The sequence below is a fragment of the Lonchura striata genome, chromosome 2, assembly GCF_046129695.1.
Source record: "Lonchura striata isolate bLonStr1 chromosome 2, bLonStr1.mat, whole genome shotgun sequence".
Lineage (NCBI taxonomy): Eukaryota > Metazoa > Chordata > Aves > Passeriformes > Estrildidae > Lonchura > Lonchura striata.
Window position 1 is genome coordinate 41,600,386 of NC_134604.1, and position 27,737 is coordinate 41,628,122.

The 27,737-nt window shown below is 36.0% G+C and overlaps 1 protein-coding gene across 8 annotated transcripts in view; it reads left to right on the plus strand.

Moving 5' to 3' along the window:
- CNTN5 (contactin 5) overlaps positions 1 to 17,704 on the plus strand; it is a 591,904-nt gene extending 574,200 nt beyond the window's left edge. For all 8 annotated transcript variants that reach the window (XM_021529320.3, XM_077781341.1, XM_021529327.3 and 5 more), the window contains 5 exons: positions 4,329 to 4,438; positions 10,981 to 11,167; positions 11,613 to 11,725; positions 13,120 to 13,288; positions 14,897 to 17,704. In XM_021529320.3, the coding sequence (XP_021384995.2) occupies positions 4,329 to 4,438; positions 10,981 to 11,167; positions 11,613 to 11,725; positions 13,120 to 13,288; positions 14,897 to 15,000 (683 nt within the window). In that variant the 3' untranslated portion in view covers positions 15,001 to 17,704. The remainder of the gene's footprint in view (positions 1 to 4,328; positions 4,439 to 10,980; positions 11,168 to 11,612; positions 11,726 to 13,119; positions 13,289 to 14,896) is intronic.
- The last annotated feature ends 10,033 nt before the right edge of the window (positions 17,705 to 27,737 follow it).

Genomic DNA, 27,737 nt, shown 5'->3' on the forward strand with positions numbered 1-27,737 from the left:
CAAAAGCCATTGCAATTTTATTTCTCCATATTTAGACAAATAACTTACTATTTTCTTTTCATTGAGAGGAAATAATATGCAATTACACACCTCTGAATACAGCCTCAATTTTTTTTATTAAAATCTAAAGTTCTTGAGGTCCTGTGATTCATTTCATAGCTAAAGCTGAGCTACTTGAGGTTTAGGTGAACCTGAAAACCAATTAGAAGATCAGCAGTAAACTACAGAGGGTTATTTCCTGATTCTGCCAGATTCTGTCTGGAGAGATTTTGTGAAAGCTCAGTTAGAGCTGTCTCAAATGACTTTTTAAGGAATTAAATCACAATCCTGACATAGAGGAGTTTATTAAGCACTCCTCTGATCAATGGCATTAGCCCCATGGGAAGCAGATGTTCAATCAATATAATGGGCACACCCCCCCACATGCTGAGGGTAACTCTGTCTGCCATGTCACTTGATGGAAGTGAACCATTGTGTTCATGAACATTCCTCTGGTAAATTATCTGGGGAATAAGGCAGCTCCTTATTCCCAGATTACACTCTGCTGTGTAATAAATCTGGGTTATTCCACAGGGAAGAGAGAGTTGCAGCAGGATGTACACTGTGAGAAAGTGTGCAGGAGAGCATCATTACAGGAGAAGACTTCAGAAGTTCTACCCAACAAGAAAGAGTACTTCAGCACTACATCAAAAATATTCAGGGCAGTGGTCTTCCCTTATAGCTCATTCCAATGCTCTTCTAATTTTTCTTTTGTTTTAAAGTCTTCTGCAAAGACACTGGTCAGAAAGAAGGTGAAAATAGAAAGGACTTGTGGAAAAGTGAGAATTACAAAGGTCTGTCCTGGAAACAGTAATCTTGTTTCTGCTGGTGTGGAAATTGGATCTTTTTTTCCATTTTGAGCACAAGACTGGAGAAAGTTCTAATCCTGTAGACAGACATTTCACTGTCTATCTAGTGGAGTCCCCTATTTCCCAGGAATGGAAAAAGCTCACTGAAGGTTGTCTGATTTGCAAGATAGTCCATGTGGCTATTTCTACCAAGGAAGCAAATGCTATAATTTTCTTTACCTACAGGTTGACAGAAGAGGGATCAATTTTCTTGATTTTCCTTCTGATATATCTCTTGTGGATTTTTCCACATAGAGGCATTATCACAGAAATAGATCCTGGCTGAAATCCCAACATCTCAGCAACGAAGAACTGCCTGCAGTCATAATGCAATTCCTCAGACTGAGGTTCTTCAAATAAGAGCTTGAATTTTGAATAAGACTACTTTGTAGAAATCCTTTTTGGAATCAAAATAAGAACTGAACAGATATGAAGTGATTGGCTGAGTAGTCCTGACTGAGGATCTGTTCCACAGAAGAATTAAAACAATGTAAATTTGAGTAGGCTCTTGAGCTTGTTTTTTAAGGTAGATCATGTGAGAATCCTTAAGGATGAATATTTCAGGAAAACAGATCAGCTTACAGTCATAAACAGGTACAACACACTGAGGGCTAGTAACTGATTCTTTTCTTTACTTTCCAGTGTCAAAATTCAGGATTCCCTGTCTGAACATTAGCAATGAAATTAGTGTATATACATGTCCTGCCATTTTACAGCCATCCCAAAGACCTGCATATTGATCATATTTCTTTAAAGTATGATTGCAGCCAAGGGAAAGACAGTGTTTCATGGACATTGCACACAGCCTTATGAAAATTTGTTGTACTGCATCTTTAATTCAAACAGGGAATATTAAAGAGACTATTAAAGATGGCCTTTTTTCCTTCTTCAGGACGTATGACCTTCGGTAGACACCTATAGGTTTAGCATAATAATAAGATCCGAAGAAAATAATGTAACATCAGTGACCGTAATAGAAAAAGCTAATGAACCTATCAAACTTATCATTAGTTTTAGATACAGAGAACCTATGACATTGGAGTGAACCACAGACTGTATTATATCACCAGAAATTATATGGTCCTCATCATATCTGAATCAATAAAAAATGCTATTTATTCTCCAAAAACTTTCAGACAGTCATACTATATCTTATTCTCAAATACATAATTTCTGCTGTTTTGCTGAACACTATTCTCAGTGCCTAATATCAGTGAAACTGCAGTGAATTATTTCTGAATATGTGAGAAATACATTTTCTTCACATAAAATAAAATCCAAACTATTTCTGCTCCATTTGTTGAAAACATTTTTTTAAAATAGCAGAAAATATTCTATTCATACATTCAAGCAATGTATAAACCACTCCTAGTGAATGCTATGAGGAGGAAATTATACCTGCATTTATAGAAAATGTAAAGTCTGCCAACTAACATTTTGTGTACATCTCAAATTATTTATACCACTGCAATCTTTTCTGACAACAAGGTAATTGCTTCAATAATACAAAAACTAGAAAATAGCTTTTGCCACACAAATCTTAGTAGTACATAAAATAGAAAGCAGGATGTAACTGTTGAACAGAAAATCAGATTATGAGCAATATATTTCAGTACATAACGCAATTCTTTCAGTATTGAATTCAAAAGATCATTTTTCTTATTCCTGAACATATTTTTTTATTCTTTATTACCTAAAAAGTTCCAAACATATTTTATACTTATTAGTAATACTCATTGTTGGAAAACACCACTTCATATCACATCAGAATGACTTATTTTCTTCAGATGTAAATTTAAAAAGAGATCAAAAAAGAGTAACAAGCATTAAAAGTCTGATATCAAAAGGGATGAAAAATTTGTAATAACCATGTCAAAAATATTTGCAGGGCAACAGTGCCAGAGCAACATCTGCAGAGAAAGGACAATAGTTAATGAGTCACCACTGATACTAGGTATCTTACATATTAGGTGGTTTGGTCACTGAGAAAAATATGTAATTTTATCTCAGGCTGTTCTGTACGGAGACTGCTTTTCTGCAAACCTGTTAAACAAGTCCCCAAAACCCCACTTTTCTAAAAGCTCTTTGATGTGTCTCCCAATGGCATAAAACCAAGACCTCTCCTGCCATTCAGGGGCAGATCAACATATTAGAAATTTAATGAGAAACATTAGGCCAAGGAAGAAATCATAGGTTCTGTGACTAGAAGCAAATATTAATTCATATTTTTGCTAAGTGAACCACACCAGAAAGGTGGAGAAATGCCCTATTGTGTACTGCACAGTATATGTAGAAGCCTTGCCTCCACAGCTTGTCTTTAAGAAAGTTTTCAGTCATGTTTAGGTAATAAAGCAAAAGACCCACAAGATTTCCTTGACTCATGTCCCAGTCTCTTACAAGACAATTTTTGGACTCATGGCTCCCAGTGTACTGTAACAGGTGATACAACTGAGTGGTGGGGTGCTCAATAGCCTGTCATGGCAAATATCTGGTGACTTTTACTCAACTTCCCAACCACTGAAAGAAGCTGGGCCTCTGTAAAGCATTCATTGATGTGAAAATACAAAGGCAAACATGGCTGTGACTACACTGTTGGTTGGGCAAGTGTGGTGTGTAAAGCATCCTACAGTTTCAGTGAGCATCCTGGCAATGCCCCAGCATCACCAAAGGGCACCCAGCTAGGCTGGAGGACAGAGAGGATTATCTATTCCAGATAATCAGGAGATCAGGACTGCAGAGTGTTTTATGAATAGCATGGAGATAGAAACAAAAACATAGGGCCAATGGAAACAAACACAGGCAATCAGAGGGACAGACATTAGGTCTTGGTGTCTTTACAAAAATGTGCACCCAAGGCCTAAAACAGTAAATACTCCACAGCAGAGAGAAGGTGGTACACCCTAAGCATTGGTGCCTGTGATTTTGAGGATATAATAACATAATCTTAAAAAAAAGAATCTTTCACATAGCATCTCACTACAGTGCTGTGTATCACTTCCTACTCAGTATTGCCCCAGGGCAGGACTGACTGTGCACCCCAGCAAGGCATTGCTCATCCTGAGCTGACAGAATGGCTCTAAGAAGCCACAAAGAGAATGAATGCTCCGTTTACTGCTGCAGTTAGGGCTATGAAAGGGGTGTGTGGAGACAGGGGACATATATACAAATATTAAAGGTTTTTAAAAACATCACCGATTCTGTCACAGTTTGCTGCACCCGTCATCAGTGATGAGATATTGATGTAGCATGACACAAATAAAGAAATACAACAATAATAATCTCTTCATCTTGTTCAGTTTTTCATGTTCCCCCTAAGTGTCATACCTTCTTGAGAGTATTAAGGTAGAATAAAGGAAGTAAATGACAGTTTCAGATGGAGTGTTTTTGATAAATACAAGCTGTTACAGCGGAGGTTTATTGTTTCAATTTTTCTTAATACAGAACCCACTGCTGCTCCCATCGATGTCAAAGCTACGAGTTTATCTGTATCAGAGATTCTTGTTGCGTGGAAACATATTAAAGAAAGTCTAGGAAGACCACAGGGATTCGAGGTATGAACACAGAATATCATAATGAGAAATCTTGTTGCTTTTGAGAGTGTTGCATTCTGTTAACGTGTGCAGTAGTGAAGCTTCAATAGGAATTATTCTCATTTGAGTCTACATACCACTGGCTGTGGAACAACAGTCACAGCTGTAGCACCAGAACATTTTTTTATTTATTTGTGCTTGAAAACTGTTCAACACCAGCTCTTGTAAGATCTCTTTGTCACTTCAGAAAGAGCTGAAAGAACTGCAAGTGACCCAGCATGCATCATTCACAGGCTGGGGAAAATTAGGTATTGACTGTTTCCAGCTCTAAGCTACCAGTTCAAGCTTGTTATTTACTGACAGCAATCAGCACAGAGAAAGGATCATGTACTCTCATCCCACAGTGGCCGAGGGACATCTGCTGGGCAGACAGTAACAACAGGATGTCAGGAGGGAAGGAGCAGCTGCACAGTCCATAAATAAAATGTTGCTTAGAGACAGCCCTTCCTGAGAGTGAGCCCGCCCTGGCATGGGACCTCCTTGCACTTTTGGATACAGTTTACAATCCAAACCTCCAGGAACAGATCAGATCTAGCAGCACACCTGTCTATTCCTTTGGGCCACTACCACAACCCACCCTGACCTTGTGGATCAGGCTGTGCTGATTCTCATTAAATAGTCCAGCTAAACCAAATGAACAGATTATTGGATGCAGAGTATTTGTCCTGCTTTAGACCTGTGCTGGTTCATTCCTGATTTTCTACAGTAGCATTGAAAAGAGAGTAAAAGTGTAGGTCTGAGGTAGGCACCAATCATATGGGTGTCAAAAGATAATTTGTGATCTACTGGCACAGGGTGTCTCCCTGGTAGCATGTCTGGGTAACCACAGGGGCTGGTGGCCATCAATGACAGCCTTAGGAAGGAAATGTGGGTGTCTGGGCAACAGCAGAGTCAGCACCTCCTCCAGCTCAGCCTCTGGCTGGCCAGCCACAACCAGGACAACACATTTACCTCATAGCTCAGATGCAGCCAGTTAATATTTTTACACCTGTTTCTGTAGCCTGTTGATATATTGGATAGCAATATTTCTGTTAATATCTAGCACCGTGCAAATGGGCTGTGACTTTGGCATGTCCCCTCAGGTCTAGCATTTGTTCAGGTCCTTTTTCCATCTACGTCTGCTTGCTGAACTCTGCTAACCCTCTGTCAGTTTTCTTTCATTGTTCTTTTCTCCCACTTCTTTCTTACAATAAATAAATTTCTATTTCTTTGCACATAGCTTGCCTCATGCAGCAAAAGTTATATTTGACCATTTTACCTTTAAACCTGCGATTTATAAGGAGAACAAAACTGTATCTGATAGAGATGATATTCATCTTGCAAATACTATTCCTCTCCATGTTGAAGTGTTCCATTTGTTAGTAAGCTGACTTCAATCTTGAGACCAGTCTTTTATCATCTGAAATAACTTACTTGCTGCACCCTGTCTTTTTTCTTTTCAGAAAGGTGTCTGGTTTGGTTTATTTTCTCAGCTATCTTAACATCTTTTAAATTATACCTACTGTTTTCACTCTTATCCTCATTCCATCGATCAAAATTATTCTCAAAATGTTCTATTAACTTTGCATTACATATTTTTAAATAAAATATAGATTTTCTTTCTAAAATTGAATTTTATTTCCCTAGAAGCTTACATTTCATAATGTGAATGGATTTTTGCATTTACTTGCTTGTCACATAACACTTCCCTTAGCTCTACAGGTGTGTCCTAGCAATAGATGGCTGTTACAGGAAGGACAATGGGCTTGCTTTGTGTCAGAGGTGGTCTTCTGCACTTGGAAAGTGCTCTGACCTTTGAAGTTTGGCATACTCTGACCCAAACAGTAATACTTGACAGCTCTACGCCTCTCACAGATTTCTCAGGTACAAATCTGAAAATGCCCATTAATACAGGAGAAATTACTAACAGCAAACCTTATTAATAATTTAGCTACTCACGCTGCTGTACACTAATTTTAGGATTATAGCATGAAGATTACTGAGTAAGTATTTCAAGCCAAGGACCTGCAATTGACCTAACAAAAAAAATTAAATATAAAATATTTCACTGCTCCCTTTTACCTCCTCCCACAAAGGAATTAGAGGAGCCTTGTAAGTACTAAGTACTTCTAAGGTAGCACCTTTATCTGGGGAGATGAGTGTGTTTTTTCCTCTCCCTCCTACTAAACCCCATCCTCTTCTTTATGTCTCTGTTCATTTAGCCAGAATTCCTCTGCCCACTTTCTGACAGACAAATCTTCCATGGAGTAATTTACTCTCCTCCATCCTCACAGGAATGATTACAGTCTGAGCAGCACTTATTCAGTAAATATAAAAGTAAATGTTGCTGTTCTGCACAATTCAGCAGGAGAGAATAACTTCTAAGGATGGTATTGCTAGATCTTTTCAATTCCATTTTTGGGAATAATTTCATCAAGAAGGAGGTAATGATTTATAGGATCAGTACAGTGAGTCAGTGTATTATAATATTCACTTAAGTACACTAGGTCCACACTATCAACCCAATTTTCCTAACATACTGACAGTTTGCCTTTAAAGCATCATCCCCACAGTGCAAAAAGGAAAAGAGTCTCTGTAGGAAGATATTGGGGCTAAAATCCACCCTCCACAAAAAAAAACAAAACAAAAAACAAAAACAAAAAAAAAACCCAGAAGTACAGAAAGTACAGATCAGCTTTATGTTTTCCATATTATTTGCTTTCTTAAGAGTCTCTTTCACTTGTTGGGAAAATTCTTCTGAAAGTTCATCATTTGTTCAGTGCAGTGGAAAACAAAGACTTAGTACTCCTTTATCCACAAACAGCAAATAGATAATGCACAGGTATCCAGTAATTTTGATAAAAGGATTAATTATCTTTTTTTCAGGTTTATATTTCTTTTCTAACATAGAATTATTGTGGAACACAAGTAAAGAGCTGCCTTCAGTTTAATCTGAATGCAAAACAATCTAACTAACCTCTCTGCTTTCATGTCTCAATTTGTATTCTGGCTGTGGTCATCATAGCAGTGACAACCTCCTACACAGTCTCCACATTTCTGGCCTTTTGGCAACAGCATTATAAAAGGGGCAGCTATTTTCTTAACACTTGAATGTTTGGGCTTTAATCAACCCAAGTGGCAGAATATTTACTGAATGTGGACAAGTTCACAGTGACCCACTTTCACTCTGGCCCTGCTTGCACTTTGTACCAAGGAGTAATGAAAGGCAAAGGAACTTGTCCAATTTCACATTGTCATCCTTGAAAGGCAGTGTTAACTGTTATGTCACATGAGTTTTATGCAAGGTTTGCTCCCTCATTTGCATCTTCCAAAGCACATATTATTCCTGCCTTCAGTACAGGTTTGTCAGCTGTCCACCCGACCTTACTAAATATATACCAGCTACAGTCTGATAAAGTAGAAACAGCTCAAAAACTATGTCAGAATTGTGGAAAAAATACAGTGTGTTTTTCATACTTATTGTTTGGAATCTATAAGCTGAAGGTTATAAAATCTATTTGAGCCCGAGGCAATATTTTCCTTTTGGTTCACTAGTGGTAAGGAAGGAAAACAGAAAGAATTACTGACTGGAATAAGAGATATTTTGGGTTTAATTTTTCTTTTCCAGAAAGACAAGCTTAATACTTAAATATAACTGAAAAAGATCATGTGTTTTTTGCTGGAGTTCCTCTAAAGGATAGAAATTTGATTAATACAATCAAAAGATCAATTTGAAGCAAAAAAATAAATAAAATCAAAAATAACAAAAAAAAAAAAAAAAAAAAAAACAAAAGATAAAAAATTCTTGAGTGCCATTTTCGGAGAGGATTATTTGACAAAATAACTTGGTTTATTGTATTATTTATTTAATAAAACCATATTATGGTATTTCAAAGAGAGTTACTCAGTATTTTGCTGTTTCTCAGTTGCATTTTATCTATTTTTATAATGGAACAGATAATTTTATTTACACGGTACTAGATTTTTTTTTTAATTTAGTGAAGTACACCTTGAGGTAATTTAGAAAGAGCATATGGATATTTTAACCACAGACTAGAAAAGCAAGATGGAAATTCTACTTAATTTAGACTCTTACTTGATATATTTAATTTGTAGCTTTAATTTTCTGTGGTCGACAGGAAGAATATTCAGCCAGTAACTCTGACTTTATTACATTAATGAAGATGACCTGAAATTAGATCAGATTAAGTTATGACACGGACTGTATAACCTAGAAACCAATTTATGGAAAAGAGTAATATCATTTAAGATACTTTTTAACTTAAAACTTCAAGGAAGTGGCCTGCAATATCAGAGGTAGAAGAATTTTAGACAGAAATTATTTTTTTTGCCAAGATTTGCTTTTAACTATTGCTTAACCCATGATCAGAGCAAAGCGGGTTGTTCCTCTCCAGCTCAAAGGGATGGGTCTCTGGAAATCAGGTATCAAAGTTTACTATTCTTTGGCTAAAAAGAGCAGAAAGCCCAGAAAAAAAATGTAAAACCTCACAAACAAGAATGCATTAAACAGACAAAATGCTTTCTTTCCCCCTTTTTCTGTCAGTTTTTAAATATTGACTACTTTTTTATGATTTATGCTTCATGTTTCATGCTACTATCAATATTCAATGTTATGAAAACAGGTTACTATGAAAACCTGTTCTGTATTGTAGATCCCTTCTGAGAAGTTTAAATTAAGGTTTAATTAAATTAATTAATTAATACAGCTACTTGTAATTTTCCTCCTGGCTTTCTAGAAAAAGGTGAAAAAATTGAGTCTCCTTTAGACCCCTGCTACTGTTCACCCGTGTAAGCTTAGACAACTCACTTTTCCTTTCTGACCCTTTTCTTCTTGGATCCTCAGCAGACTACAGGGTTCCAGGACACGTTCCCCCTCACTGCCTGTTCATACAGTGCTTAATATTGTGCAGTTCTCACCATTTGTACATCATATTTGTTAAGATGCATCACGAGTAAAATGAAAGGAATCTGACTGACCAAGAGATAATAAGCATTGCAGATTCAATAGTAGGATGTGAATAAATGGTTATTAATTACTTTTTCTTTTCAAGAAAAGAAAACGGACTATGAATGGCTGTAATTTCTGATATCTGTAGCATTGGCCAAGTATTCATCCAGCAAAACACCTCAGTGAATCACACTTTTTTCAGAACAAGTAGTGACTGCAGCTAGATTTGTGAACTGAGCTGTAACTAATCTAAGAATTAAAGCAATAGCATTTTAACATGAGATAATGCAGGCATACACACAAAAGACAAATACTTGAATTTTACCGTTGAAAGAGCGGACTGTGAGCTGACACAAATATACCCTCAATCAAATTTAACAGCACTTTTCTCAGGTAAATATAGGACCTCAAATGTATATTTTTGCAACCAGATCTTTTTTTATGGCAGTCCTAATACAAGTATAAAAAGTCAGCATTGTGCTCACTGGTGTTATTTTCCTGCAAACCCCTTGGGGTTTTTTTCGTTCACCATTTCCTGGGAGACATTCTCAAGAGTTCTCTCTTGTTCGTGACCTTTTTTCTCAGAGGAAAAGTTATCCCAATACAATGTAAATAACTTATTAAGAAATAACCAGCTTCACACAAAAGGTCAAAATGTGGAAGAAAAGCAAGTAGGTCTCAGCATGAATAAAAGTAAGCTGAGTATAAGTCTTTGAATGGCATGTTAGTGACATCTGTTAAGCAAAATAGGGCCCCATGAGAATTGCCTTACTTGTGTAGCTCACCTAGATACATTTTCTCCACTTACACCCTGCAAGTGCTTGGTCCCTGAGGAAAAAGATTGTCCAGATTCAGTTCAGTTTTATAACCTCTTTGAGGTTATGATAAATTTAAAGATACTAGAGAATAAGAGTAAAGAACCACCAAAGATCAATTTAGGGGTTTATTTTATGTCTGAAAACGAAGGGCATAAACATACTATCAAAACTTCATTTACCATAAACCTTTTATATCCAAGAACTGAATCCATTTATTTTTTTTTCTTCTGTTAAGTTTTTTCAGATTATTAAAATATTTCCATCATTGTTCTCTCATTGCCTATTCATTGGACTGATAAGAAATCTCCTGGATCTGAGTTGAACAAGGCCAAGAGAATATTGCTCACAAAACTTAACTGATGCAGTCAGTTTTCCAGGGTGAATGTAGATATTCTGGTGACCTACCAGAGGCTGAGTTCTCCTTGAATGTTGTCCTTCAATGATGAGCTCTCCCTGACAAAATTCACCCTCTCCTCTTCTGTCTTACAGTAACCTCTTCTTGTGACAGTACACAGCTCCAGGTCACACCACAATATTCCATGTCTTGCCATTTTGGAGAAGAGAGCACTGAATGGCTTGAGGTCAAGCTGCAAATTCCATATGCTTAAAGGGGCTTAATGATCAGAAAAAGGCATAAATGGCAAAAATACCTTCCACAGGATAACAAGCACAAGCATCTGGCAGCATGAGCTTGCCAGGTGCCTATATTAATCCTTCATTTGGTTGCTCATTGGCAGGTTGGTTACTGGAAGGACATGCAGCAGGAAGAAGCAGCAGAAAAGGTCAAAACAGAGGGAAATGAGTCATCCATCCTCCTGACAGGATTAGAAGGAAACACATTATATCACCTAACAGTGAGGGCATACAATGCTGCAGGGTATGGACCACCTAGCACTGCTGTACATGCAGCAACCAAGAAATCCCGTAAGTAATCTCAACACCTTTTCTAAAAGGAAGAAATCTGGGAGCAGCCTCTGTCCCTTCGGTGTTTTAATTATTAAGAGTGTATAATAATCAGGAATCATTTATAACCTTGATTCATGGCTTTGCTTTGATGTTTAGATGTATTCATATGACTTTGCATTCATAACAAAGGTCAATTTCCTAGAAAACAAGGCATTTTGTACAAAGGGAGAGAAAAGATCTCAAGTTCGTAAGCTTTGTGGAATTAATGGTGTGGGTGGAATAAATACACTATAATCTACTAAGTTACACTCCTGATGAAAAAAATCTTAAATGTTCTATCTAGAGTCGGAAGCCTGGTAACACTACCAGTTTTAAATATAAAGAAAGACTAAAATATTTTACTTTTGTTTTTAAAGAAGCTACCTATAATAATATGTATGTGTACATGTTTTTTTCTTCTCAGCTCCCAGCCAAGCACCAGGCAATATTATGTGGATACAGGATGGATCACATGTGTCTCTTGGGTGGGAGCCAGTCAGACCTCTAGCTAATGAATCTGATGTAATGGGATACAAGGTTAGTGCTTCCCCTTCCTTGCTCACCTTTCTGTCTTCCAAGAAATTGCTCCTCTTCTTTGTTGGCTTTTTTCCCTTCTTGTTCTTCTATGCAAGTGAAGCTTTCTCTACAAACTGTCTCCAAACAGCTCTCACTGTGAGAAGCAATAAATAAAATTAAAATGTGATAAATGTCCAAACATATTTTTGTGTTGTGATTTTCAAATACCAAACTCTATCTGACTCCCCTCTATCTCAGGGGGTCAGTTCATCCTCTCTGAGTCAGCAGTGGCTATTAATAATATCAGACTACAATTAAATTCTTAATAACTCTTCAATTCAATTGTGTTTGCAGTAGGATTTAGAGAAATGCAGAATAATGACATATCTTTAATTTACATTAAAATTATTTTTTTTTAAGCAGAAACACAAGCAATTCAGTTTGTTTTGTGGTCACGTTAGCGATGGTCAACAATACTGATGGTAACTTCTGGAATTTAAAGTTTCAAAGTTTTAAAGATTAAAATCCACATTAACACTTAAACACCAAGTCATAAAATCAGAATTCGCTGCAATACCTTAAATAAAAGTAGAATGATTTCAAGTGTTTTTAGAGAAGTGTGGAATCTGGGTTTTTTTGGAGCCCAAATAAAATAATTTCTATAGACTACAATCTCATATCTCCTCTGATACATCAGGAAATATCACTGAAAAAGTATAAAATGGTTCAAATAAACCAAAAACTGTTCTAACCTTTACAAAATTGTTGATATTCTGAAATAGTAGAGTTGACTTCTTTGGTTTTTCACAACTCTCTGACCTTTTCAATTTTCTGTGGGAGTAGAAACTTTTATGCAGAAATACCAAAAAGACAGCTACGTGCTGACTTGCTTTCCTCCCCTCCCACACACCATAAATCTGTGCTGAGTTTCACAGGAAATGCAGGGACAGATCTGAACTGTTGTCAGTGGATTTAGCCAGCTAAGGTAAACACAGTTAATACATTATTCAGGCTATTTTCCTTACATTTGAAGTTGGGTTCTTGATCCAGAAATGTGAATATCAACATGAACTTGGGATAAGAATTTGAACTAAATGGAACTCAAAATAGATTTTGAAATTTTGGAGATAAAATTGTGCAACACCTAATGCTGAAGAGGGCAAATCCTCTGTCTTTGCTTTAGGTCATAATCTATGTACTTTCACATTCATGAAAGTATAATATTTTGCTATTACTGTTTTGAAGTCATTGCAGGAAGACAAGGGTAAAAGCAAAGTTTGTTCAAATACAATGTCAAGAAATCCCTAATGAAAGCATGAAATTTTTAAAATTGCAGTGATTGTGCTATCTACACAAAATGTCTGGCACAGAGCTTGAATGACCACTGTGACCACTATCTACTTTATCCACCACAGGTGTTATTTCGGCAAGAGGGTCAGAGCAATAGCCAAGTTATAGAAACACAGAAAACCTCTGCAGTGGTTCTTCTTCCTGATGTTGGGGTCTACATCATTGAGGTCTGTGCAGTCAGTGAAGGAGGGGATGGGACTGCAAGTCCCCAGATCAGAGTTCCGTCTTTTTCAGGTAAGATTACACTTATATTCGAAAGCATGGTGATTATAGCAGTGCTCATTAACTCTTATTCTCTATCAGAAAAACAATGTTCTCACAATTATTTAGCTATTAAATAAAAGCATTGATCTGAATATTTAGTTCTTTAGAAACAAAGGTATTTAGTGACACATGGGATGTTTAAGATCATCTGAGGCAACCATGTGAGGCTGATGGACAAAGATGATTTATAGGAAACTTCTTTTTGAGGATAACATCTAAAAACCTACTTGAGCTGCAGATGTTTATATGTGCACTAGTGTCTGAAATAGCAATATAGTCAGCTGGGGTGCAATCCATAGAGACTAGCAGTGGAGCCTTGACAACAATTCAGCTATCATCTGAATTTTAGTATTAAGACATGAGCACCTAAGGACAGCTGTAATGTCCTAAGGAATCCCAAACAGAGTTGGAAAATGGGATGTGGGACTTAGGGGAGACACACATCATTCTGTACCACCAGGCAGAGGTGCACTATGTAACACAGCTTGAGTGGCACGGATTTAGGTAGCTGACCTCAGTGTACGTGCCTGCTTGAGAATAAGCTGAATTTCTCTTGAGTCCAGTGACTCCATTGCACAATTACTTTATTTCATTATTAACTTATAGCAGTATTAAAATGTTATCATTATTTAAATTATGATGTCTAGCTGCTCTCTCCTCAGTTACTGTGATATGTTGAAAGAATTTAAAATATCAATATTACAAAGGTAAGTAAGGGATGGAAAGATTAGTGGCAAGAACAACAAAGAAATAACATCATCTTTGCCTAAACATAACAAGGCATTTTAATTATAACCTTCTGATAACACTTTAAAATTTTATTAAATATTGCTCTTTGATCATTAAGGTGCACTAACCAAAAGGTGTGACCCTGAAACTTCAATCTAGAACTACAATTTCAGCTCTAGTCTGGTCACAAACTGCAGCTCTATCATCAGAATGCAGAAGACACTAATCCCTACCCATGGAATATTTATTTCATATATCATAATTCTAGGCCACAAAGTCCTCCATCTACTTAGACTATGCATATCACATTTGTCTCATTTTGGACAATTGCTGTCCAAAGAAACCCAGTCTGGTTCCCTTCCCATCTTGCTACCACTACTACCCCAGAACACAGTTCCCCTTAGCATGGCCTTTTAATACAGTGCTGTAATCAAAAATCAACACTGCACTAATGGGCCAAAGACCACTTTTTCCTCTGGACAAGGCTAGGGATCCAGAGCTAGCTTTCATTCCTTGTTCTGAGATATAAATTTGTGACTCAGGGAAGCTTCTGCAACCTAATGCTGTTTTGAAGATTAAGATACAAAACCATATATTCTTTTGGAATTTCCTATTAATTTGCAGACCGAATATGAGGATCCAGAAATGCAAGCTGCTGTAGGTATCATCATAACCCATCTTTGTAGGGAGCCCATTTTGTAACTGCAGTCCTCACACAGTAATCCATTGCCTAAAAGTTAGTCTTTCACTGAGGGTAAAAGAATATAAATTTGGGTAAAAGCTAATATCTAAATGTGCTGAGAACCATTTGCATAATTTGTTCCTTAATTACTTTGCTTTTCATTTCAGGAGGGAAAGTAACAAGTGCTCAGTCCACCTTACATGTGTTGTCCACTTCCTCATCCTCTGTAACACTGCTTTTGGCACTGATAGTACCTTCGACCTCATGGTGAAGGCTGCAGACTTTGTTGAAGTTGTTATTTGTTTGCTTTAACTTGATGACACCAAGGGATGGAGTTTTATGTCCGTGGAGAAACTGAAAACTCAAGCTAATGCTTAAAGACCCATCGAAATGCCTGTGGTGCACTTACAGGAGTGTTGGAGACACGGTCAATAATTCATCAGGTTTTTATCTCTTCTTTATTTGTAAAAGTCCTCTGGGAAGGAGACCCTTCTTGGCCCAAAAATATGCAGATTGTATGTAATAAACTTTTGTAAGCAAAGATAATTTCTGTCAAATGTATTTTCCTTTTTTAATATGTTCAAATTTGGTGAAGCCAGTCATGTATCATCAGGTGTTTAAAGGGTGGTGTCTAGTGCAGTACACCTGTATGGTTTGGAGAAAAGAAATCCTTTTTTAAGTATAGAAAAAAGTTTGATACAGCTGGTTGCTCCTACTCACAAGGAAGAAAACCAGAGTTTATATACAAAGACCTAGGCAAAAGTAAAGAGTAACTCGTTCTGAAAATATATAATATGTATACATTTAGCAAAAATGATAGTCAATGAAATACTAGACAATTTACCCCAGAACTCAGCAAAATGGAGCAGAAAATCCATTTATTTTATTACCAGGGAAATGGAAAATTATTAAATACAAGCTTAAGATGAAACCAGTCAGTTTTTATCAAATACCACAAGCTTTCATGTCAAATTGAATTTTCAGTAGAAAATAAGAAAACAATTCCTTCTGCATATGACAATGAAAATTCCACTGGTCATTTAAACATTATATACATTAAGCTACTAAGAGGACAAATAAAGCAATGAAAGGAGATAAATCTATTTTTCCCAATCACTTCTCAGTTGTAACTTTTTTTTTCCTCTGAGCCCAATTTTTGGTATCATTCTATGCCTTTCAGAATGTCATTATCCACATATCTACACACTACAGTCGGATATATTTTGGAGAATTTTGTTTCTGAGAAAAAAATACTTGGAAAAGTGCTACAGAGAATCATCCCAACTATTTATCTAATTGGCTCTATTTCTATAGCTCACTGGAGATTATTCTTGTAGATACTGTGTGCTATCAGTTCTAATCCCCATTTTTTGCTGTACCAGACAATTTTTTACTAAATAGACATTTTGGACAATTTTTCTATATGGAAGGCTTCCCATGTACTGGAACCTGAGGAAAAATTACTCCCAGGGAAGATATGCATGTTTGTACAATCATGGTGGGCACAGTGTTAGGAAGGGCAGCATTTTGCTAACAACTCTGGGGACCTTGCCTAGGAAAAACATTGCACTGCCTAGGAAGAATCAAGTCAAAAATGGTTAACATGAAAGTCCTAATAGCGTAGTTCTTCTAGTTGTCTATCCCTGCAAAAGTTTTGATGAAAACCTATTTTAGCTGATGGGTTCCCAATTCAAAATGCTTTTATTTTGCCAATTCACTAGCAAAATATTTTTTGGCATTTAAACAATACACTGAAACTGTGCTCTTTCTTAGCTGCTTCAAAACAGTAACCAAAAAAGCACAACAAAGACAAGAAGGTGAAAAACTGATGACTAAATATTTTTGCTTTTGAATATTTTACCACTAAAATTTTACAGAGGACATGCAACTAAAATCTTTGCTACCCACTAATATTTTAAATAATTTTCTTAAAAAATGGTTTTTAAAATTACTTAAGTCACCATGTTGCTCAGAAAACAAATGCAGGATAGCTAGCTAAGAATTAACTGTAGATATATAGAAAGAGATCTTCTATATCTCTGCTTCTGGAAAAGCCTTTGACATCAAAGGAAGGTGTAAGGTACCTTGCTGATAGAGCAAACTCAGAGAATAACTACCTGCTGTCTCTTGTAAAACAGCAGCATTGCTACTGTGCAGAGAACCTGCATCAGCAATCCATCATCTGCCAAAATGTTAAAATAAATAAGAATAAAGTGATGAACCAAAAAGTCAAATGGCTATTTTATAAATTAGTTATGTATAATTTCCTCTATTTTTTTACACAGTTGCTGGCCAATGCAATTCATTTCAGAGTATTCAAATAGGCTACATTCACTTCTGGTGGCATTTGGTTAAACATTCTGATAACAATAAATGGATATGCTTTATAGGAAGAAAAAAAAGTCTGATGAGGAGACAGATCCATCTAGACACATCTCCCTCTCTAGTATGAAGATACAAATAGAAATACTGAACATACCATCAGGTAATGTAATTGTATTGCAGGGACAAAAGGAGGTATGTTTTATATTCAACATGAACAGAATATGTATTTTGCATCTTAAATATATTAATAAACATGTTTTAAATGTTTAAGTACCTATGTATTACCTATTTGTTACTTTGTAGAAGATGTTTCCTTATCATGACATTTTTAGTTGCAAGGGAAAGCTTTTTCCTTTTTCATGTAAAAAATTGTAATAGTGCAGTCTAGCGTCACTGAGGAGACTGTATTTTTGTATAATGTCACAGAATCTGTTCAGAAAATAAAATAATTAGAAAGAAACCTTATTTCACAAACCAAAAGAAAGTTGCTGTCATGGCCCATATCAAAATGTTAGATATATTGTATACAATCTGTATATATGCTATATATAATGGTATATACAATGTGGAAGACACAGTAATATAATAGTTTCTGTGTACTGTTCTTGTAACATTAGATCTTTTTAATAAATTATTCTCTTTTTATTGACTTTTATCTTATCTCCTGTCATCTCCTCAGTTATATTCATAGAGTTCAAGGTGACAAAATTGTTTGGTTTTCAGCAGCAAGAACCTTTAAATTACATGTTTTTCAACAAGAAAGAGATGAATTTGCAATGGTGAATTTGGAAAATGTGGACATTAAAATCAAATAATTTTTGGCATAATTTTTATTTCGCCTAAATTTTGTATTTCCCAGGTAAATTTTTTTTACAGCTAAATAACTGAAAGGTAAAAGAAGGCCTGAATTCTCAAAATAAAACTACACCTAATTAAAATTGTCATGTAAATCTGCAATTTAACATCAGAGATAAAGGTTCTCTGTCTTAAAAAAATAATGAACAGAAGAGAGATTTATATTAGATTTTATGAAAATCTAATCTTTCCTGGGAAGGTGGTGAGACTCTGGCACAGGTTTCCCACATAAGTTGTGGATGTCCCACCCCTGGAAGTGTTCAAGGCCAGGTTGGATGGGGCTTTGAGTGACCTGGGATAGTGGAAGGTGTCCCTGCAATGGCAGGGGGTTGGAACTGGATGATCTCTAAGGTCCCTTCCAGCTCAAACCATTCTATAATTTCCATTAAATGAAGAGCTTTGTAAGGAGGTCACCAAGGTCAATCCTTAGTGTACAGAATTATTACACAGGTTCTGGACCCTCTCTGTGATGTTCTGTCAAGTGCCACTTGCACCCTATGCTTCCACAGGGAGGCACAAAAGCACACTGTGGTCACGTCACGTTCAATTGAAAAGTTTAGTTGTTTTGTCTTATATTTAAAATACTTTGTGTGACTAACCACAATAGAATATCTTTCAAAAATACATAAACCCTTAAAAAAATGGAACAATGGATAACCCAATTATAACAAATATTTTTTGTAAGTTTTATTTGAGCTCTTAATCAGTCCTTTATGAAATGCATATTTATGTTAAATGACTTTGCAATACAGTAAGAAGTCAAAAAACCCATACTGAAAATAAAAATATATTGCCACAGTCATTTAAACTGAGACTTCAATTAAAAAATGGTTATATATTAAATAGCATATCATATCAGGACTTATATTATATATGAATGTCACAGAAAACTGTAATGATCTGATTTTGCTGACATGGAAAACTATGCATATTGAAAATCCATATCCTATCAGAACTAGTACTAAAGTACAACTTGCTCTTGCCCTGTTGTGGTCATCATCTCAGTTCCTCCGAAGATGAAAGACATTTTACTTCTTAATTATTTCCTGTGCTTTTGAGCAAAACAATGTCAAGGAAAAGAGAAAATGAATAGCATCTTCCTAATACAGGTTAATTGGCTTTAGGCTATTAAACAGCCTCACTAAGCATGCTGACAGACAGGGTGCTTCCAAAAATACAGTTCCTGAGTTTGCTCTAAAACTTTTCTCTCAATTCCTGTAAAGAGAGAGACATGACTTAGTCTTTATTGTGGTTCATATTTTTAATACTTTAAACAAGATAATGATAGTGTATATAAATTAAACCCTCATAAGCCTGAAAGAGAAATCTATGGATAATTGTACAATTTCAATATTCACATTATTTTTTACAGCTGTCAAGTCAATTGTAAGGTTCTTGCAGGTCAGCTGTTTGAGTAAACTGACAAAAAAATTTAGATGTGCAGCTATTCATTCTTCCTGTGCTACTTTTCTGCTGTCAGATTATTAACTAAGCACCTCAGCATGTATAAGAAACCTCTGTTGTCAGAAGAAACTGATAAAGAAGTGTGGGGTGCTTTGGTTTATCTTTTATTATGATGAAATACATATGTCAGGCTAGAGGAACATATCCTCCCTTTGGGTATGGTTTGGTGTTGGGGTTTTTTTCCACTTTTATGCTCAAACTCATGAATTCAAAAAAAACTATAGAACAAAAACAAGAGAGTGTTCCTGAAAAATACAATTAGCAAGATAAATAGCAAAGGTAGGCACAATATGTGTTAATCACAAATAAAGTTGCTCAGCGTATTTTGCTTTTTGTACAGAAAATAAGATGGGAAAATATATCAATTTCCTTTCCATAAGAGAAAAGAAGTGAATAAAAAGATACTGAAAGCAATTGAGGCATATCTGGATCAAAGATTAAGCAAAACCAATTTTACTTAAAGCTGTATTGCTCTGCTCCCTAGCTGAACAAGCATTTTCATTTCATAATGACACCATCTCTTATGTTCTACAAAAGGGACTTTTTAAGACAGTGTAGTAAAACAGGATAGTTTTCTTGGTATTTCTTTAAACATTTGTCATGTGCAGTGACTGAATAACTTGGAAAAGAAGCCCCAGGTCAATTGCTAATTTTTGTGTAACTGATTCCCTTATTCTTAAGTAGTATACACATCCAAATATATCATTTTGGAGACAGTAATTCTAGATGTTGAAGTTTTAGATATATGTTTGTTCTAATTGCAAACAAGTTTCACATGTACTTTAGGTAAAATAACTCAATATCTGTCCTGCTCTGACCACCAGGTTGTAGTGCATGGGCTGCCAGATGATCAGTAGAGGTAAGGATCAAGCCTGGTATTAGTACCTGGACAAGACTCAAAAGCAAATTGTTGATTTGTTTCTGGTTATACTACCTTTATTTCAAGTCATATTGGTAAAGTTGAATTATCCATGGTGCACTGAGTGTCCCTTTTGCTCCAGTTACAGAAATGAAAAAGCAGCACTTTATTCTGTCCTACAAATTTCTGGGCATCCTCTCCTTCCTGTCCCTGCCTTGTCCTGAAACAGAATAAAAAAGGCTAAAAATGGGTGTGTGTGGAGAGGGATGGGGGGAGGAGAAGTAAAAGGAGGAGGGAGTCCATGGGCACTGTCTCCCACAAGGATGACATGAAATTAAGCCTGCCACTTGACCTAGCAGTGCTTGCCTTCTCACAAGCCTTCTGAAGTGGTAAATCTTTTACCTTCCAAACAAGAGAGGAAGCATTTTTACCTGTCTGAGAATGGCTGCACTAGATTATCCAAAACACTAAGCTAGATTTCCACTGCGTCAACACTTTCTGACTTTCCAGTGGGAATAGAAGCAAATCCCACAGCTTTTGAATAGGAAGTGAAAGGAATTTCATCACTACAAATTTTTTGTATAAAAAATACTCTTGAATGCCCAGGATGCATACAAGAGGAAAGAGAAGTCTTTAATGCTCTTAACAAAGCTTTGTCCATTTAATGCATGAGATAACTTCAACAGGTTGCAGACTGAATGTGTTATTGCATCATGAGAAACACACTTGCAGTGGCAAAAATTTTGTCAGATTTCTGCTTTCTACACTTGAATGTTGCTGGATCTCTGCATATTTGCTTTCCAGAACAGTAGTTCTTCCTTTTGGGTCATTTTTGATTACACCCCGCACCCAAACATGTCTTGAAAGTTCCTGATTTACTAAGATCTACCACACTGAAAGTCCTCTGGCACAAGACATCTGCTGCACCTTAAACTTTGGTGTGACAGCATATTGGCATAATCTTTGCTGAAGGCATGGCTACTTCCACAGTTCTTCCCTTCACTAAGAAAATATTTACCTTCATAAACTACAGTGATTAATCTTCATAAACTACAGAGGTATTTCTGTTATTATATGGCTGCTGAACGCTTTCTTACTTCTCTTCAAAGGGTACATTCTATTAAGACACTGTAACTTCTAAAAAAGAAGTTAAAACCACACAGAAATACAGTAGGTCTATTTTTGCAGGCCAGCAAACAAACTAAACCTACTCAAAATAAAACTATGCTCCGTTCAGATTAGTGGTGGGGGAGGGAGTGGATGCTTATCACCCTGCAAACCCGAATTCATTTGTTGAATGTCACTACAGAAAGATCTGTAGTGCCATAACAACTGGCCACAAGGCTCTTGGTAGGATGCTATAGAGGAGGAACGGCAGCCAGGAAAAAGGACAAACAAGATTTCTGTCTATTTTGTTGCTGACACTGCCATTTTTACAGAGATCTACTGCAAGGTGAGAGATGTCTGGCCATCTACATCTCCTTTGAAAACCTAAATCTTAACATTATGATGATACAAAACCCTTTCATATAATTAAATGGTAGATAGATGTTAAAGCACTCATGGACTTCTCAAAACTGATTGAGGGGGGAAAAGGCAGTAGCTACCTTTTAATGCCAATAAAAGTCAGATGAAGAAAACCTAAACTGTGAGAACCTAATGCTGAGTGTGGAACTAACAAGGGAAACTCAGGAAAGGCAACTTGAAATAATCTCGAAGGGAGTCAGAAATCCATGGGTGACCATAGAGAAGCTTCTACAATGTTTAAGTCAAATGCCACCAGGAAGGTTACTAAGACAAAGATTAAAAAAATATTTTCTGTGAAAGAAAAGACAACATTTTGATTTTATCACAGTGCTGGTACTGTGTGCACTCGAGGTCTAGGCAGCTCAGAAAGGATCATAATAGAAATAGCAAAGAGAAAGACAGCTCAAGTGACCAAGGGTATTATCTAGAACATCTGCTACCTGGGAAAAGTTAAAAGGATGAGGGCTCCTCAGTTTGGAGACAGCAGGGCAGTGAAAAATAAGCTATCATACCCCAATCTACTAAAAAGACCAGTGAAAGACTGACTCCCAAACCTCTTCTGCTTCCTGTTTGGAAAATGTAGTTTAAATTCAAAGATCCAGCTTTATCTGTCCAGTGGATACTGAACTATTTACAAAGAAATTTCCAGCACTGAAAAGATGCTGTTTCAGAATATCCCCAGGACCAGAGTAATCAAATTACTCCCAGTTGAGATACAAGTTAGAAAGAAGAGGTTTTTGAGATCTGTGAAATCCTCAGCTGGATCTTTAAATAATTTGCAGCAGACAGAAGAAGGAAATGTCTTCCTCTGTTTTACAAAGGGACACTCACAAGTATTCATGAAAGCTTATGAACATACCCAGGATGAAACCATACCTCCCGCATGGACATAAAATGCAGGAGGTGAAACTGGATCTCCAGAATCACAGCATTTCCACCAGTGATTGGCTTTAAGACTTTATTGTTATTGCTCTAATTATTGCTGTTTAGGTTATATCCTCATGGTAGCTCTTGCAGACCATCTGTGTTACCTGCTAATAGCTAATAAACTCAAGACTGTATAAACACAAACTTTAGGATCTTCTTGTCCTTGAACCATTTTTTAAGCTATACACAGAGCCAGGGAGGATTTCAGGTAAGTCAGCAGAATAAAAGGCAATATCTGTTCCCACTCTTTTATGAACAACATCATATCTGCTGCCAGATCAGAGACTGGAGGAATGAAAATGCAGCATTTTTACTCCCTGTTTTATACTGAATACACTAAGTGGAATTATTTTGATATAATGTAGTAAAGAGGCCTAATTGATGAAGGTTACAATTTTAAAACTTAGTTTTTCTGCTTCTGAGTACACACATACTCACTAATTAACTTGAACAGCAGTTTATAAGACCAGTTTTGACTCTGCCCATTTAATGAACAAAATCCAATCAACCACCCTGTTAGCGTAAATGGAAAATACATGTCTCCAAGAATGATAAATAACTGATTGCCAGAGTGATTAGCATAACAGGCCTTGTGGAAAGCTATTTTGCATTCAGCTCTCACTTGCACGTTCTAAGGATTAATACAAGCCCTGGTGTACTTTGCATTGGACGTGCAGCTGATTTAAACAGGAAGAAATCTTTCTAGATCTGGTGACTGACATTTTCATTTTAAAATTTTACATTTCTGCTACAAGAAAATGAATCATATTTTTCAAACTGCTGTGGATGTTTTCACATAAAACATGTTTCTGGAAAAATACCAACTACTCTCAGTGGTGCCAGATGCTCCAAGCATCATTGCTGAGCTGAACTAACCTCAGGAAAGCTGTGCTGTGTCATGCTTAAGCAAACTGTTAACTTTGGACACTGTGTGTGCTCTACTCTGGAAGTTTTTAGACCCTCTGTATGCTTCAACTATCTGGGCTGTAGAAACATCCAAAAATTGAATACATTAGGCATGATCTGTTTTGGGAAGGAAAATGCCCACCCCACCCTAAAGCACACTATGGAGGTGGGCTTCAAAGGTTGGTGAATACTGAACTTGTTTTGAAGGGTTCCATTTTCATAATTTCTAATACCTTAGAAGGTTATGCTTTCATCACAACCCTGGTAAAGAACTGGTACAGAAGCTTCCCTGACTATCCACTCATAAAATCTCGGAGTAGCCCATGTGCAGCATAAATAAATTCTTCTTTATATCATGCATACATGCAAAAGAGAGATGTGTTACACTACTCCTCATTTAGCCAATACTTATAAAAGTGTCCAAAACAGTGAAAAGCAGAAACTGAATCTAAAAAAACCACCCCTCTGTATATGTAAAAAGGCATCCATTACAACTGAAATGATAGTATATTATAAAGATCTGTTTAAAAAAAAAAAAAAAAAACAAAAAAAAAAAAAACCACCTCCAAAGTACTGAAGTACTGTATTTTCCACTTAAAAAGGACCACCTCTCTTCAGGCTTTCCAAAATTATCGAGTGCAGTTTTCTGAATAATTTGGCATTTCCAAAGCAAGGTTGCAGAATGGAGACTAAATGCTTGTGACTTCTTTTTTTCTTTGTTTAAACCTGTCGTTTCTGTGACACTCATTGTAAACTAAGTATAAATAAAATGTAAACTAAAATAATTTCTTTGCTGTAAAGCACACTAGTAATATCTGCCTGTTTCACACCATCAGACTAGTGCTCCTCTCTGGCACTCAGGTTCAAACTGGGCATATTTGCTATTGTATTTGTCAGTCAAGATGGGCATACTGTAGCTAAAAGCAGCTTTCCATCTAGTTTTCTAGCATCTGTATTTCAGACACTAGAAGGTTTCCCCCATATACTCCAAGAGCAAAGCAGGAGGCTAAAACTTATTTTTCTGTGATATAGTGGTTGTATCTACAATCCACACTGGTTGTCATGCACACATGCAGACGTGCATATTTTGTGTACCTAAATTAATACCAGTTGACACTGTCATCATCGTTTCTTATCTATCCTGGAATTCATTTAAAATAGCACTGCTAAATGTGTGATATTACAGTGCCTAATTAAGCAAGAAGTGACTAGGATAGATGGTGACCTTTTCCAAGTGATTTTCTATACCTAACACGCTGCATGAAATGTGAAACTGGCACTTGAATGAAAGCTATCAAATAGGAAGGCTGTTCCCTTTTATACCACCATTCTAGAGCACTGTGCAAATTACTAGCATCTTTAAGGCAAGAGCAAAATCCTAGCATGCGACATTTCATTTTCATAACCTTTTCATTCCATGAAAGTATGTTTTTAATGGTACAATCCTTGTAAATTATTAATGATTTTTCTGAATGTGACAAAATTTATAAGGCAATATTCTCAGCATCGTTTATAAGAATACCTATTATGTGTACTGCAGGTATAGGGAGACAATTGTAGCAGAGAAGTGAAATAGTCAAAATAAATGTAAAATAAGCTGTGATTTGTGTATCACTGCATTGTGTTATTAACATGAAAAATAGTTCTACTTCAAAGGAAATGTCAGTGAGCTTTGTACAGTTTTCAAGTAAGGCTCAATTTGGAGTAATAATGAACCTATCTTAGGCAGAGATGATTTTTCACACTGAAGAAAATTTTAAATTATCTCTCTTATACTTTGAGCATCTTTCACATCCTTGTAAAGATTCTAAATATATATCCTTTAATTGGATGAAAAGGCTTTTGATGCATAGGTAATAACAAACAGGTTTCTAGCATATCAAGTCAGGTCAAGAGGACATTTTCTGGTTTTACATAAAATGGTAAAGTTCATCTCCATTTAAAACAACCCTTTTTTTTCCTAATTATTCAAGCTCTACTGATTTTTTTTTTTAATTGCTGGGAGGTTTAAGGAAGTGAAGGGCATTATGAGTCATGATAATCAAAAAATGATCCTCCTTAAATCAGAAGCCTGGAAATTCACTACACAGGGATTTATTTTCTGCTCTTTTTGTACCTTTCCACCTCTCCTCTAAAATCTTGAGGCACATGGAGAAGGTACAGAGTATAGAAATTATATTAGCCTATAATTCCCAAGTCCTATTGCAAATTTGGGAAAATGACAAGAAATTAATTCTGGAATGTATTTTATTGGTAAAGCTCTCTATTTCTGAATGGGTATCATAGGAAAAAGAATTTAATTCTTCTCCTTGAGTGAAGTTACCATTTCAATGTTGGCCAAGTCAAGCTGTTTCTATAAGAATATGAACTGTTATGGTAATATTCTCCAGAATAGACCTAGGAGTAGAGGAACAGGGAAGGAAATAGTTTCAGGCAGTCACAGCAGGATGTAAAAATGCTCCTCAAGAGCTCTGTCATGGAAGTGGGGATAAAAACCCAACTTAAATGTGAACTAGCTGAATAGTCCTATAATATATTCTGTGTAAAAGGCAGCATTTTACCTTCTAAGACTCCAAGGCATTGGAATCACAATCTATTCCAAGGAATCTCAGAGACAGTATTGACTGAATTAATCATGGTCTACATAAAAATAGACATAGTTTTCTCTGTATCACTTTTGCAAAAAATAAAATATTTATCTATAATGCGGATCAAGAATTTTCAATTGCAAGTCTAATGTACATTTATTATCTCCACAGGTATTACTGAATTGTTAATATTCACATCAGAACCTGATGCTCATTAGATCTTAGATGCCTTGAAATTAGTTCTTCCAGTCTCATGCTCTTTAATTTAGATGTACAGACATTTCTTCAATTTTTAATTCCATAGCTTTATGCTTATTCTAATATTTTATTTAATTTTTGCTGCAATTACTTTACAAGTTTTAAAAAATAGTTCAATTTAATCCAAAGACAAGTTTTTGGGTTGTTTTTTTTTTTTTTTTTTTTTTTTTTCAAAAATATAGGTCTTTAAAACTTACAGATGTATTATAGTCCTTAGGAAAAAAAGTTAGGAAAATGTAGCATTTTTAGACCAAGGCAAGGTGAGAATAGTGATTGAGTATTGGCTTGGGTTAGCAGTAGGAGCTCTGAAAGCAAACAACTCAATTAAAATAATTGTTTGCTCAGGATGTGGAAAGAGATCAGGGGACAAAAAATAAGACTAAAGACTAAGAGAAGAACTTTTCATTCAACTAAAAATCATTATAAATTGCAAGTGAATATCAAGATTATTCTATTCTTTACCATCAGCATTATCACTACAGTGGAAAAGAAGATTATTCTCTTTTGGTTATAATACCAGCAGGTTGCTAAGACTTGTGGTCAGTGATCCTTTCCCAAGATGTGGCTCCAATTATGTGGTAAATTTCTTCTTGTGTAATTAAACTCTTCCTTGAGTAAAGGGCTTCTACTCTCCTCTCTGATCTGGTGCTGTCGTGCCATGATATTAAGAATATACACTTTATCATGAGATTCTTCCTCAGAAAGTTGGATCCTACCATTTGCCTTGATATGGATGGACACCACCTAGAAATTTATTTTATTGAATTTCCCTCTCTTCATGCACACACTCTGATTCTTTTATTTCTACCCTTTACTTGTGGATTTCTTCATCTTTGTAAAGTTAACAAATCCAAATTATTATGAGATCTATTTTTGCACAGACTTTTTTCCATTCTTATCATCTAGCCAGAAAAAGATGGAATTTGCCTGAAAAGACCCTCTGCATAAAAAAACCCTCTACATACTATCTGTGAGCTATTTTTAGAAGGGAATTAAGCTACTGGTGCATGACTCTCAATTCTGATGACTCAGATAGGAAGAATTAAGCCAACAGCCAACAATCTATTAAATCAAGTAATTGTAATATCAGGAACTGAAACAGATACCCTAGATAATCTAAGCATTTCAGCTCACAGTCATTCCTGCTCCCTGGCAATTAGGTCACTGCTCTTTTACCTAATCAAATTTTGGTATGACCACTAGAACAGAAGAGCACATCCTCAATAGTAAGTTATGTCTTAAGAACAATGAGGTACAAATTGGTAGTCTCCTCATTGGTGCTGTAGTAAGTAAAGTATA